The 15,216-nt window shown below is 32.0% G+C and overlaps 1 protein-coding gene across 2 annotated transcripts in view; it reads left to right on the top strand.

Annotated features, from left to right (window-relative positions):
- LOC115876690 (metabotropic glutamate receptor) overlaps positions 1 to 15,216 on the top strand; it is a 130,059-nt gene that overhangs the window by 98,181 nt on the left and 16,662 nt on the right. For both annotated transcript variants that reach the window (XR_004049188.1, XM_030892573.1), the window contains exons 8-10: positions 5,454 to 5,670; positions 7,936 to 8,318; positions 13,299 to 13,514. Coding sequence is in view for 1 of the 2 variants with exons in the window: in XM_030892573.1 (XP_030748433.1) it covers positions 5,454 to 5,670; positions 7,936 to 8,318; positions 13,299 to 13,514 (816 nt within the window). In the remaining variant the exon portion in view is untranslated. The remainder of the gene's footprint in view (positions 1 to 5,453; positions 5,671 to 7,935; positions 8,319 to 13,298; positions 13,515 to 15,216) is intronic.

The following is a 15,216-nucleotide window of genomic DNA, read 5'->3' as shown; positions in this document are numbered from 1 at the left end:
TTCATTCATCTTTATTATTGTAACAAGCATAATAAACATTTAACTGTAGAGTTCAAAAAGGGTTATCTCTTAAGTATTTCTTGTAACAAAAAAAAATATCTTGTAGCCTGATAGAATTTATAAAGTCCTCTATATTATTTCAATATCATAATTTAAAACGTTCTGGTTATTTCTGTGGTTATTTAAGAATACTTTGTAACAAGAAATATTTCGTTTTTATACCAAAATATTTGGATATTTTCGTCAAAGAGTAAAATAATATAAAGGGTAGGAATTTCTTTGATCTTTTGAGATAAGTTGTTTTTCTAATCTGTACCCTCTTGAATTTATTAAATTTTGACATTGTTTTGATTAGATTGGAATGTTACATTTGAAGAAAATATTTTCTTAGTCTATTATTTTTTAAATGAACGAAATTATTCATCATAATATCGTCCTATTGCTGCCAAAAGTCACTAACTAACATTTTTCCGAACAACCAAATTCAATCACTAACTATGTTTTGAAACGGAGAATCGATTGCAAAAGTCATTAACTACGATTTCTGGCTATTTATGTTTTAGTTTAATACCGAATAGTTACTAACTATAACATCTTCATGCAATGCAATTCATTTTTAGACGCATTTTTCTCGGAAGTAATAAAAAGTAAGTTAGTGACTTTTGGCAGCAATGGGACGATATAATCCATTGGAGAATGCCTAAAAATATAAAACCATTATTTCTTTAGATAGAAAAAAAATATTTTAATCGCCAATGTTGAAATAATATAAAAGCCATACATTTTTATGGTTCTTGCTATAGTGTAGTAAGTAATCTCTGGAGGTTGTTACATTATCATTATGACTGTTAACCCTGCTATAAAATTTAACAGCACGAGAAAGTTTGTTATGATTTACTGATGTGTAGTGGAGGCAACCTCACATTACACTTACGGGGAAGTTTAACTGTAAAATTGTGGTTTATACTTGGCCACAAACTACATTATGTTATATCCGAAGTTTGTTAATCTTTAGTCGAGAAACTGACAACCTCAAAATCAAATTAGTTTACTAAAATATAGGGTGTATTAAACAAGCTCAAAATGTCTAGTTGCCGCACATATTCTCTGGTTAAAAATAATAAATATAAAAACTTTATTATATGAATAGAGAGAATATAAATATACAGGATGAGTCTTAAATAAGTGCATATATTTTCAGGGCTGGTAGATCTCGATAAAAGAAACATATTTTCTCTTTACCGTTTTTCAAGTAAGCCCAAAATAACCGAGCTACTTTGCTTTGAAAATTTAAAAAAAAATATATATATATTTTTCTTAAATTTTGAGAGTGGTTCTCAAAACATTATATTTTCTGGGTTTTCTTTCTTGTAAATTTAATCTACTACCTATGTTGTCATATTAGCAAGAAATTATGTTTTTTAATTAAAAACAAAAAAAAATCCAAATTTTCGAAAAAAAATTTCGCGAAAAGAAAATTATAATCGTGTTACTGGTGTCGAAATACCCCAAAAATATTTACATTTATTTATGACTCACCCTGTATATATCAAAAAATGGCGGTATCAATTGAAAATATCGAAGTTTTTTTATTTTTAATCGGGATATCTCACTGCCAAACAATGATATGCAAAAAAACTCCGAGTTCTCTAGAAACTTTTAATGTAAGCTCAGTCTGAGACACCCTGTATATAAAATGAAAATTGCCTGAAAATGTTAAATAATTATATTATATTTGGGAAGTCAGGTTTTAACACCAAAAGTGTAAGTTATGTGTTGTAATATATGCAATGGCTTTGAGCATCGAGCCATGAACTAATTATTGCTCTTGTTTTCTGCATATTAATTATTATTGGAATTATGGAAATTTTGGCGTAATTTATAATATAATTGGACATAACAAAAGCATCGGTTTTAATTCCAGTTATTAGCACATATTAATAGCTAATGATGCATTTTATTTTATTAAATGTAAACGTGTAATGTTTAAACGGATACGCCTAATTTTAAAAAGTCAATTTCTTTATGGCCAAAATAAGAAAAACTATTTTTATAAAACGTCTAGACTTTTATCGTGTCTTGACACATATCCGTATTTTCAACATTTTATACATGCGTTATGCAAATGTTTGAATTGGAAAGAACATATTGTTTAGCATTGGCTGGAAAAATATTTCCATGTACTAGTTTTGCGTTTAAAACAATGCAATTCGTAAAAAGCATCGACGAAATAGGGTTTACATAAAAATTGCTTCTTGGAGAAAGATGGAAAACATAAAAATACAAAAGAAAAACCCCAACATTTTTTAAAGCTTCCCCGACTATATTTTCTGCGTTACGTTAAAAGTTCAAAAGTTATGAATAAGAAAAATATTATGGTAATATTTAAGTAAAAATTATTCCAGTTTTATTTATTACACTATTATTTTAAAAAGCAGTAAATAAAACAATAATATATATAGTAAGATACGCACAATATACAGGAACAAGAAATTTGATTTAACACCTTTTCGCATTTCCATCATCTGAGATATTGAACTGCCTCGGACTAATATATCACTCTGTATCGTGCAGTTTTTCTGTGACACTCTATAGATCGATCGTATGAGAGGGTAAAGTTAATCACCGCGACCTTATAGTGAACCTTGTATCTATCGTGTCTCCCTTTTTTGACTTATAACTCATCATACAGTCCCAGGGCTTTGACAAAAGCCAGTAACTGAGACGGTTTTACAGAGGGTAGTTCTCCATCTCCTATATCAGTCGTGCCAAAGTCTATGGCACGAATGGTTGCCGTCTCGGCGCACTCATGAGGGGTTCTGGTGTTTCCATATTCTCCCCACAGAATCTTTAAATTTATTAGCTTCAATCTACTGAGTGAGGTATTCATTGAGGACACAGTATCTTATTAAAAACCCCGTGACAATACAAAGATTGTTCTTACTTAAATCAAGGAAAATCTTTGATTTTTATCGATCGTAAGGCTTCTTGGAAGAACTTGGAAGACTCCGTTCTTACCGATGGAGCCTTCCAAGTTCTTGAGTTCCGCTTTTAATTGGTTTCCATTTGGGAAGCAGAACGGTTCTAGTCCAGTTAGTGGAGTGTTTGGTCCTTTTCTAGCTAGATCATTTGCTTTCTCATTACCCTTTATCTGTTGGTGTGCTGGCACCGAAAGTAGAAGGACTTTTTAAGTAGGTTTCCATTTCTTAATTTGTTCAGCTTCTCTAGGCATTCTTTAACCAACTTAGAATTGACAGACCTTCTTCTTAAGGTGCCGTGCAGATTCCTGCGTAGGCGTTCATCTTTTTCTTCCTCATTAGATGGTTCTATTAACTGCCGCGACTTGGAGTGCTTGGAAGTCTTGTATGCCTGTCCAATGACGAATATTTCTAAGCCAGGATAGCTTCCTTCGTCCTATCCCCCTTTTGCCCCCCTCTATTTTACCCTGGAGAATCAGACGCTGAAAGTGATAGCGTTCTCCACGTAGTATGTGTCCCAAATAGGCTATTTTCCTCTTCTTGATGATTTCGAAGAGTTCACGTTGTTCCAGACCAGCTCTTTTGAGAATGTCTTCATTCCTAACACGGTCGACCCAGGGCACTCTTAGCATTCGTCGTAGGGTCCACATTTCGAAGGCTTCAATTCGGTTTATTGTTGCTACCTTCAGTGTCCATGCTTCCACACCATATAACAAAACGAACCAGACATAGCACTTCACCATTCTATATCTAAGGCCGAAGTCAAATTCCTATCTGTGAGAAATCTTCGCAGTCTCAGAAAAGTAGATCTTGCTTATTCGATCCTGCACTTGATCTCCTGATCCGGATCCCACGTTTCGTTAACCATGCATCCCAAATATTTAAATTGTGTGACCTGCTTGATGACCTCTCCATTTAAGTAAATTCTGGGGTTCGGAATATTGTTTCTGCTAACAGCCATAAATTTAGTGTTTGTAGTATTTATGTTTAAACCCAGTCTTTGACTTTCACTGTTAACCTTATTTAGAAGGATTTGGAGATCATTTGCATTGTCTGCCAATATCACTGTGTCATCCGCATATCGGATATTATTAATTGGAATACCATTTTTTTTCAAACCAATGGGACTATCGGAGATTGACTCAGTGAATGCTCTTTCCACATATAAATTGAACAACATTGGAGATAGAATACACCCTTGCCTTACCCCCTTTTTTATTTCAAAATCTTCTGTTACTCCCACGTTATGTATACGAATTTCAGCTTTTTGGTTCCAATACAAATTACTGATGAGCCTTACATCTTCTCCATCAAGTCCCAAGTCTCTGAGGTATGATATAAGGAGGTTATGTTTAACGTTATCGAACGCCTTTTCATAGTCTATAAAGCACATGAAGACATCTTTTCTCTGATCTTGGCAATTCTGTACTAAAGTTTGAAGACTGAATATGGCTTCTCTAGTACCAAAGCCGTTCTTAAATCCAAATTGACTTTCTCCACTTACTTCCTCACATTTTTTGTAGAGTCTTGTATGCAGTACCCGTAAAAAGAGCTTAAGAAAGTGGCTCATTAGACTAATAAGACGATACTCTTTACACGAAGTTACGTTACTTGACTTGCGCAGCGTGATAAACGTAGAATGAAGCCAGTCTTCAGGGATGTGGCCGGTGTCATAGATGTTATTAAAAAGCTGTACTATAGTTTTTAAGTTTTGTTCATTAATTAAGTGGAACGTTTCCGAATACATATCATCAGGCCCTGAAGTTTTGTCGCTTTTCATTAATCTAATCGCATGAATAATTTCACTTTCCAATATGCTTGGTCCTGATGGCATGGAAATCTCAGTTGCAGAGTTTTCTGATCTTTCGTCTTTGAAAAGATTAATGGTATAATTTCTCCAAGTTTGCAATAGTTCTTCTGTTTCTGTTATAATTTTATTTTCATCAGTTTTAATTAGGGTTATTGATTTATTATGGTGTAACCCAGCTATCTCTTTCACTTTCTTGTGAACATCTGAAGTCTCCAAGGTGACTGAGATTTTCGGCCTCTATACATCTCTCCTTCAACCATGTCTCTTTTGCCGTTCTTATTTGATTACGAATTTTTCTTTGCATAGATTTATATTCGTTGTGATTATTCTGGATTGTAAATTGTCTTCGTTGTTCCATCATTTTTAAAATATCTTCATTCATCCACTCGTTTTTCGCTGTTGTTTGATTAGCCGTGACAGGCCAATAGAATGAAAATAACGACCAGCATCATGATTCATAAAATTTGTAATAATATTGAAAACTATTATTTAAACCACAGCAACTACTACACTTGAAATGTAATAAAGATAGTGGAAGCTTTGAATTAAAAAAAGCATAGAGAAAATAGTATATCCCATCATGATCCTAATCACCAACTACTGTTAAAGGGTTTTATTTAATAAATATCAAATTAAAGTGTCTGTATCTATATCTATTGTTCCAGGGCGACACGTGCTGCTGGATATGCGACAAATGCGAAGAATACGAATACGTTTTTGACGAGTTTACTTGCAGCGACTGCGGTCCAGGTTATTGGCCATATCCTGATAAAACGTCCTGTTATCAACTGGAGCTACAATATATGCGCTGGGATTCCGTTTACGCCATTGTACCCACGGCATTTTCGTGTTTGGGAATTGTTGGAACTTTTGCGGTTATCGGTAAGTTAATTTTTCCTGTCCTGATACAACCGCTTTTGTAGCATATTTATACCCGGTAATAATATTTGACTTATGAGTGAGATCTCAGATATGAGAGCTGATCACAAAGTATCCATATTTATTAACGGATTAAAAAGAGCATATTTCGTACCCCACAAAAACGTCAATGAGTTTTTTAGCGAGAAAAAATATTGTAGCTTTTAATTTTTGTATTAAAAAAACATAATATATCTTGATAATATGGCAACATAATGTTAACATACTTAAATGTACCAATGCAATTGGTATCTTTTTCCAAACAAAGCATATTTATAAAAATTTAAGATAGAAAACATCTCACCGGACAGTAGAAAGAGTAGAAAATCTTACAGGATAACAGAGGGTCATCCCTTACCAATAATTAGGGCTTCGTTGGCACTGAAGAGACAATAAAATCTTTTATAAGAAAAACAACGTATGAGATAACAAAAACAAAGATAACAAAAATATTTTTCGGTTTGGTTTCTAGATCGTAAAAGCGAGAAAATCACACTTTTTACGTGAAGCTCCAGAAAGAAAAATATCTGATGCTGAAGAATAGCTTTTAAAAATCACTTTTACTGTAAAAAGAGTTGAACAATATTTCCAGCCATCTCCTGATTTCTCTTGGTCGATTTAAAAATTGTAGTTGCCACAGAATCGCATTTTTGACGTAAAGCTGCAGTGAGATAAATACATAACGCTACCGAATTGTTCTAAAAAATCACATTTGATTTAAAAATACATACAGAGAAAGAAAATAAATACTAGAAGACATTTCTAAAATAGTTATTACGAATGGAGTTTTTTTGTATTATTACTCAATTGCAATGATGTAACTAAAAAATAAAAAAGTTTTCAAAATCATCACATTTCCATTAACTGCCATTTCTATTATCTTTTAGTAAACTCAGTCGTAATATTTTGTGTAGTACAGATAAATTAATGTAAGTTTTTAAACAGTCCTTCACAGCAAAGGGTTCAAATATAAGATATCGCATCTCATTTATAAACGTCAGTAGGTAAAGGAAGCGTTTTGCCTGCCTTCAGGATATGTACCATTCGCGCTCTCCTTTCTATCTATTATGTTCCAAAACAATAAGCGGAATCTCTTTCTTTGTTTATCAGAACACCCAAGTTGATTAATTAAGTAAACGAATACAAAGCTGGATATGAACTCAGAATTATTCCCTAATCTAGTCGAACTTGTTATCTATATCCTCGCTGCAAGGTCTTTCTCCAATTTTCGAAGAAAGTATTGTTGTGCGTTTCAAGTTTCAATGTTATGGACTATACAGGGTGGTCCGAATTGTATTAGGGAACTTCGGCTGTATATTCTGCAGATAAAAATAAGTAAAAAGTTCGTATAAATGTATGTCTATAAAATGCTTCATTTCAGAGATACAGGCTGTGGAAGTATCAATTTTATTTCGTTTTATTCCTAATAATATCTGAACTGACATCGATATTTGGATGAAAATTGGTGTCTGGGTGTTTTTTCACATGAGATATTTGTTTTGGACCGAGAGACCATGGAAATCAAATAAAACGAAATAAATATGAAACATCTACATCTTGTGTCTCCGAAACAAAGCTCATTTTAGGACATTTTATTTTAGGATCAATTTATACGAACATGTTTACTTATTTTTATCTGCAGAATGTACTGCCGAAGTTTCTCGAATACAATTCGGACCACCTTGTATGTAGGAGTATATCATTCTACTAAAGAATGATATTATTGATTAAAATTGGGAGACCTTATTACCTCAGTAACATAAATTATAAATAAAACTAAAAAATAAATACTTTAATTCTATAGAGAAAAAATCAATAATATATAATGATTATATAATTTAATATTAAATTTGAAGCTCTATCTGTAATGTCACGGTTTTTTTCTGATTGTTTCCTTTTACTATTTCCATTCTGTCGGTTCTTTATTCGAAAATGTGTGTGGGAGAGCTTGTGAATGTAACAGCGATATGATTCGATATGCAATTAATGGGTTTGAAAATCGAATTGGCTATTGTTAGCTGCCAACGTTGGTCATTTTGTACCGTAATAAAGTAATTTATGTAACACACTATTGTCATCTTTTAATAGCTTCTCTTCCATAGCTTCTTCTTTTGTTCCCGTAACAGAATACACTCTAGAAGTTTAATGAGAGCCACTAAAAATACAGGCAGTTTTATTAAACAAAGAAATATTATTCATATTACTGGGTAATTATATTTTTTCTTTCAGGTTTGTTCATCAAGCACAACGATACGCCACTGGTTCGTGCATCGGGTCGTGAGTTAAGCTACATGTTGCTCTTCGGCATATTACTCTGCTACTTAAACACATTCGCGCTACTCGCCAAACCCTCTACCGTGGTATGCATTACTCAAAGATTCGGTGTCGGTGTCGGTTTCTCGATAATCTACGGGGCACTACTCACAAAGACTAACCGTATATCTCGGATATTCGATTCGGCATCGAAATCGGCAAAGAGACCCAGCTACATCAGCCCAAAATCCCAAGTGTGCATCACCTGCTCTTTGATTGCCGTCCAAGTGATACTTACTTTGGTTTGGATGATTATTGAACCACCTGGCACCAGATACTATTATCCTACCAGAAGAACGGTGAGTTTTATTTATTTATATTTTTGGTTACTTATTACTTTACTCTTGCTTCGAAGTTTATATAATGTAAATGTTATACTAAGAGATAATGTACTGAACAAAGAGAGGACAGTGAACACGTTGCCAAACGTATGAAATAAACCGAGAAACTGTGCACATCGCTAAGAGACGTGGAAGGGGATATAGCAGATTTGTCGTATTTGACCGGTCGACCCAATCAATACCTCTGTCAGTACTTAAAGTTCTAGGGAAAGGTGTACATCATGCGTTAAGCTTCACGATTTAATTACGTCTGGTGATACTTGATTTGTTTATTTATTAACGAGTCGTTGTAATTTTCCCTATAGCTTGATTTTTTTAAGTGCAAGCTAGTAACACTTGCATTTTTGGTAAAAATAAGTGGAATTGAGTGGGTGTTCGATAGTGGTCGCGCTATTAGAACTCTGAATTAAAAAATCGATATCTCGAAATATATTTGAAATAATAGATTGTAGTTTTTTCAAGAACTTTGTTAATATTTCTGCTGTATTTTCTTTGTAGACAGTATGTGAAAATCTTTATCAATAAAAAAATTACACGATTGCTGAAAATTGCTATGCTCTAAAAGTAAATGGATGGATTGTTTACAATTTTTGAATGGAAAAAACAACCTTATCGATTTTTTCTTATGTAAACATATTGTAAAATATCCGATCTTGAAAATAAAAAAAGTTTCAATATCTAAAGTGGTTCTTGGGATATGGCCTGTTATGCATTAAAAAGTTGAGTTTTTAAATTATCGCGTTTACTGACGTTTTCTCGTTATAAAAAAAATGACACCCTAACGATATCCTTATAAATCCATTTCAGATGCTGAGAAACATGTCTAATGATTTTATCTAGTTATCTCTTGAAAAAAAAGTCTTTTAAAAATAAGCGGTTTGCGATCGTGATTTTACTTTACTACATAGGGAAAGGCGTATCGGCAACGCCGCAACAGCGCACCGTCGCGCGTCGCGTCGGTCGGTCACATTTGTCTCACTCCGACTTAATAAGATCCCTATGCGATTTACTTCCACACATCTGTGCCACACATGTAAATGCCGACCCAAAAGTAACAGTTGCCAGCACGGTACACCCTCTACGCTATGCGGAAAACAGTCCGAAGCAGGTCAAGGTCGTGTTTCCTCGCCTAACTTTGTGGCATCTCGGCTTATCTTCGGTTGTCTTGGCCTAACTCCGTTTGTCCTGACCTACTTTTATTTCTTAAAAATGCCTCAAGACTACTTGTGAAATTTCGGAGAAAGCCGGGAGGGGATTTTTTTTGGCGACTTTCGGTTGTTTCTTGTTTCGTTCAATTTCGTTTTGTCTCTACTTCCACGACGTGTCGGTATCTAAACCCGAGACAAAGGACTTTTTTCATAAATCTCAGTGAAATAAGTAAACCTAGACGTTTCTAAAATATCTGTTGTACGATATATATTTCTCGTTTACATTTAATTCATTAATTACATCTCGTTTTATGTTGATAATATACGGTATGATCGAAAAAAACGGCGTAAGCGATGGCTATGAAATGAAGATCGCTGTCATTTTATATGGGAAATGTCATCGGTCGTCATTTCCCAGCTAACTGGACGCCGTTTTTTTTTCATCTGTCATACGGTATATTCCACAAGATTAATATTTGAACACGCGTTTATAATATGTATAGTAAATATTTAAGAACACACACAAAACTTTTCACTTAATCTGCATGAATATAATCACAATATTTTTAGTATTTAATTTTATTATAATTAACTAGCATATAAAATTGCATTATGTTGTTTATTTACGGGCTTAATTGATTAATGTAACAGTGGTATTGCTTGATGAGTAATACTGGCAACATCATCAATATATCGAGCTGATTTGGAAAATTATTGATTGACTCGATGTCAACAAAAGTATGGTCCACAAGACGGTCGTTCAAGAAATATTTTGTGAAACATTTCGGCCATACTGTCTTAACATGTACAACGTACAATGTCTTAATTTGGACGTGTGAAGGAAGGGTAAAATGTAAAGTTTATGTCCCGACACATGTAAAAATCATTTTAATTAAAGGATTTTCATTTGTCGAGAATTAAGCCAGATATTTAATGGGTCGCAAGCAATAAAGCAAAGTAAGCACTCTTTATTCCTATATAGCTTCATTTTATATGAACTAAAACAAGTCACGGTGGCGCGAATGAAATGAGCTCCGGGTTTTATTAGTACTTAAAGAAAATGCCAGCAGAAAACAAAAAAGTTCCGTCTGACACTGTATGAGGAATTCCACTTCCTGACGCTATATTTCAGCTTCGTGCTAGATATAAGACGAAACGCAATGTACCAATTTTCTCTTTCCACACTGTTTTAACAAGCCTTACTTAGCTCGTATTTTGCAAGTGTCCCCAACCTTACAGTTGTCTATCTAGGACCCATTCTAATATCTTCATTTTTCATTCCTTCTTCTTAGTCACTTCTCCAAGGCCGTGTTTATGTTGGAACTATGATTTAAATGTAGACTGTAGGGAAGGAGGAAAATTAATCACCGCGACCTTATAGATCTATTGTGTCCCCCTTTCTTGAGTTATAACTGATCATAGTCTCACGGCTTTGACAAAAGCCAGTATCTGAGACGGTTCTACAAAGGTTAGTTCTCAATCTCCAGTATCAATCGTACCAAAGGTTATGGCACGAATGTTTGTCGTCTCAGCGGACTAAATGATGAGGTGTGTGCCATTTTAATAATAAAAAATATATATTTTTCAGCCTTTCTTAAAAAAATATTAAAAATACAAGAACTGTCCTGAAATCAAACATCAAACCTATATTAGGTATTTACTTTAGATGGTCTCTACTTACTTTGCTATAACTTCTCAAAAATAATAATAATATATTCTAAAATATGAAATAACTTTTCTTCGTTTTTTTTAATGGAACACCCTGTACATTATTTTTTCAATAGATGGAGAATTAAAAAATGAACGTTTTTTGTATTTAGAGTATTTCAAAATTTTTAACGGTTTCGCAGATATTCGCGGTTTTATATTTCATATGGCACTTTCCACAGTAAATTTTTATCAAAGCGACCTAATGATTTTTCTCTCGTATTTTACAGTTGAAAGAGCCATATGAAACAATATTGCGTGTATCTGCGGAACCATTAAAATTTTTGAAACACTTTAAATTCAAAAAATGTTGTTTTTTAACTCTCCGTCTAATAAAAAATAATATACAGGATGTTCCATTATAAAAAAACAAAGAGAAATTATTTTATATTTTAAAAGGTTTGGCGTAGAATTTTGAACACCCTGTATGAGATTTAAGATTACAATATTTATAACAAAGTAAATATAGACCATCTAAAGTAAATACCTAATATAGTTTTAACTTCAGGACAGTTCTTGTGTTTGTAATAATTGTTTTAAGGCATGTTGAAAAATATCTATTTTTTATTTATTTATTAAAGTCTCTTAAAATATCGAAATATATTTACTCATATCTTAGGATTATGTAAAGTGATCTGAAAGGAAGCCAAAAATGCAATAATATACAGGATGTTCCTTTTAAAAAAATCATCCCGAACCACTCACACATTTTTGAGCGACCATACAAAAGTTTAAATATTTTCCTGAAATACATCCTCAGAATAAAAAAAAATTCTCAAGTTTTTTTTTTATTCTAGGAGCTACAGATGCTGTGTACCTATAAATTATAAAATACAGACAATAGAACTGGATGTATAAGTTCAGTCTTTCAAATGTCATATAATATAAACACGACGTATATAAAAAATAATTTAATAAAAAATCTATGAATTCCCATAAAAAACAAATATTCTTTGATTTACTTTATCCAAATTTCCACAAGTTTCCCCTCAAAGAAAACTATAAAAGTCGAACAGAACGCAAGCCACAATAATGCAGCCTGAAGGGGTTTATTGTGATTCTCTAGTGTATCTCTTGGTCCCTGGTCAAAAAGGGTTAAAATCCTTATTAGGTCTGAAAGCCTTTTAACCGGCTTTTCATTAGACAATCTTTCTCTCGGATTAAAGGCGCCCAATTTCTAAAATAACTTAAGCAATATTGCAGTCTACTTCAGAATTATTTGAGGGGGATCCTCAACTTAGCATTGTTTATATTGATCAAATAATTATCAATTAATTAAAATAATTTTATTTTTTATGTAGTATGTAAAAGTATGATCATATTTTTCATATTTTATTAAATTGACACTTTTTATGCAAAATTAACCAAACATTTTAGAGTTAATTTAATTAGTAAATATTAAAAAATATATTATGTTTTTTAAAATAAATTTTATACATTCCCTATATTCATTCCTCTTTCAACATGTTTTACAAAAATTTATTCATTAAAATGTTATTGATTCTTTTATTTAACAATAAAAAATGGAACAAAAACAATATTTTAAAAATGTTTTTCGATGAATTCTTCACTAAATATGATTTAGAGCACCGGACACTTATTCCAAATCAAATAAAAATTTCAGTCAAGGAATATTAATTTATTTAAAAATATGTTTTTATATATTTCTTTTAATTAGAATAAAAATGTATCCAGTGAAAGATCATTAGTTTAGAAATTTAATAATAAAAATGGGGAAAACAACAATATTTTAAAAATAAATATGTAACTATAAAATATATCTGTTATAATGTATAAACATATTATTTTCCAATTTTTTTTTTCGTGTTCTTTAACGAAATTTTTGACCTTATTTATTTTATATACTGAACAAAGAAAAAAAAAGGAAATTGCAAATGTACGACTGAAGAAACTTTTTCATGAAAATGTAGTTTTCTTTAATAACAAAATCCAATTTAATTTTTAATTAACAGTTTTTATGGTCTCGACTCAAACTGACATAAATCATAACACCTTTAATTAAAATTATTTTAACTAGTCACCCAGCATGCCTAGTTTACATTCGAACTTTTTCTTGTTCCAGGTTATATTGAAATGCAAAATTCAAGACATGTCGTTCCTGTTTTCCCAACTTTACAATATGCTCCTTATTACTATCTGCACGGTTTACGCGGTAAAAACAAGGAAAATTCCGGAAAATTTTAACGAATCTAAATTCATTGGCTTCACGATGTACACGACCTGTGTTATATGGCTGGCCTTCATCCCCATTTATTTTGGCACTGGAAATGCTTATCAGGTAAGTTTTAGTCTACAATATAGAACTTACGAACATTATTGCAGAACAAAATAAAAGAAAATAGTTAAAACTCTGTTATTATCTCTGTTATTTGGTTAACTGTTAATGTTATTAAAAAAATACGTCTTAAAAACTGTTTCTGTAATGTAGTGATCTTAATTTAAACAATTAAACAATTGTAATAACAGCACAATTTGTATGACAGATTTGCTCACTCCAACCCTGGTAAGTCTTTGTGGGACAGCACTGTGATTTTCATACCTTATTACGTTATTTTTTAGAAGTAACAACTGTGGCAAACTGTTGTTTTGTATTAACAGTTCTAAAATAACAGATTCCTAAATAACGGCAAATTATTTACCAACATATATTTGCCTAAAACAACAGTAAGACCTGTTAATTTCGAAAAATAACAGGTAAAAAAATAACAGTTCCAACTGTTATTTAGAAAAAAAAACTACAAATAAACAAGTATTTTAAAAATAATTTTAAGAAAAACAACATTTAACGATGTAACATGATAAAAGATTCTATATTCACTTTGGGTTCGTCCCCAAAAAATAATAAATTAATTTACTAACGAAATTATGAAAATATTAGCCAACTTTAATTAATATTAAATTATTCAATTTGAAGCTTTAAAAAGGTATTTGTCGCTTTGCTAACATTAATTTAAATACGCAAATGATTTCTTATTTAAAAACTTTGTATTTGCTTATTTGCATTTCTGCTTATCCGTGGAATACTTTTAAGTGCGCTTTTAAATTTCTGAATGCTTTAATTTATTAGAAAGAAGAGAGAAAAAAAAACTGCCCGCTTTTTCCATCTAAATTTTGTATTTTCAGGGCAGTTACTTTATTCATTCTGATGTTGTTATTTTTAAAACCAAATTTTCCAAATAAATACATCAAATAATTATACTTTACTTCATACACAAACCGTGTTTTTCTATTTTCTTATATAAAAACTTATATTTAATAAAACACATAGATTTGCAATAACTGAAAGTTGGAAGATTTGACTGTACCTTTTTTATATAAAAAAATAATAATGTTGTTACGAAAGTCAACTACAAGATATAATGTTTTCATTATTAATCCAATTTTATACAGATATTGAACATATATGCGACAAAAAAATATAGGTTTCAAAAAGGACCGGGATGTTTCAAAGAAAAAATAAAAAAAACAACAGAAAGGTCATTAGTTCGATATGTCCAGACTTTGTGGATTTGCGCTTATTATAACAAATAGAGACATTTGCTGTTTAATACCTGAAGGCAATTAGCGTACTTACCACAGAATACTGTGCCAGTTATTGATCACTTATTTCAATAAATTTGCTGCACTAATGTGAATTTTTCTTAATAACATCATTCATACTCAATTCTCAATTGTATACATCAAATTATTTTTTTTTTATTTTGCCTTTATTTGTCAATTATATTTAATACGAATCTAATATCTGTATATACAGGATGTTAAAATAGTGTACCAAACTTCAGTGGGTGATTATAGTGGTAAAAATGTAAACAAAAAGAGAACCTCTCACCTGTTCTCCGGCAGGGAGAGAAAAAAGCCAGGATGGAAAGCCGCCCAACACCGGGAGGCAAGCAGGGACGTATCACCAGCTTTGCCGCTATGGCTGGACAAGTGAAAATGGCGGTGCTGCCAAAGGATTTCCCAGAAGTTGCTCTGACCAC

The sequence above is a fragment of the Sitophilus oryzae genome, unplaced genomic scaffold, assembly GCF_002938485.1.
Source record: "Sitophilus oryzae breed Bouriz unplaced genomic scaffold, Soryzae_2.0 scaffold_1440_pilon_pilon, whole genome shotgun sequence".
NCBI classification, from domain to species: Eukaryota; Metazoa; Arthropoda; class Insecta; order Coleoptera; family Curculionidae; genus Sitophilus; species Sitophilus oryzae.
Note: the sequence above shows the minus strand (reverse complement) of the source record. Positions and strands in the feature narration are given on the sequence as shown.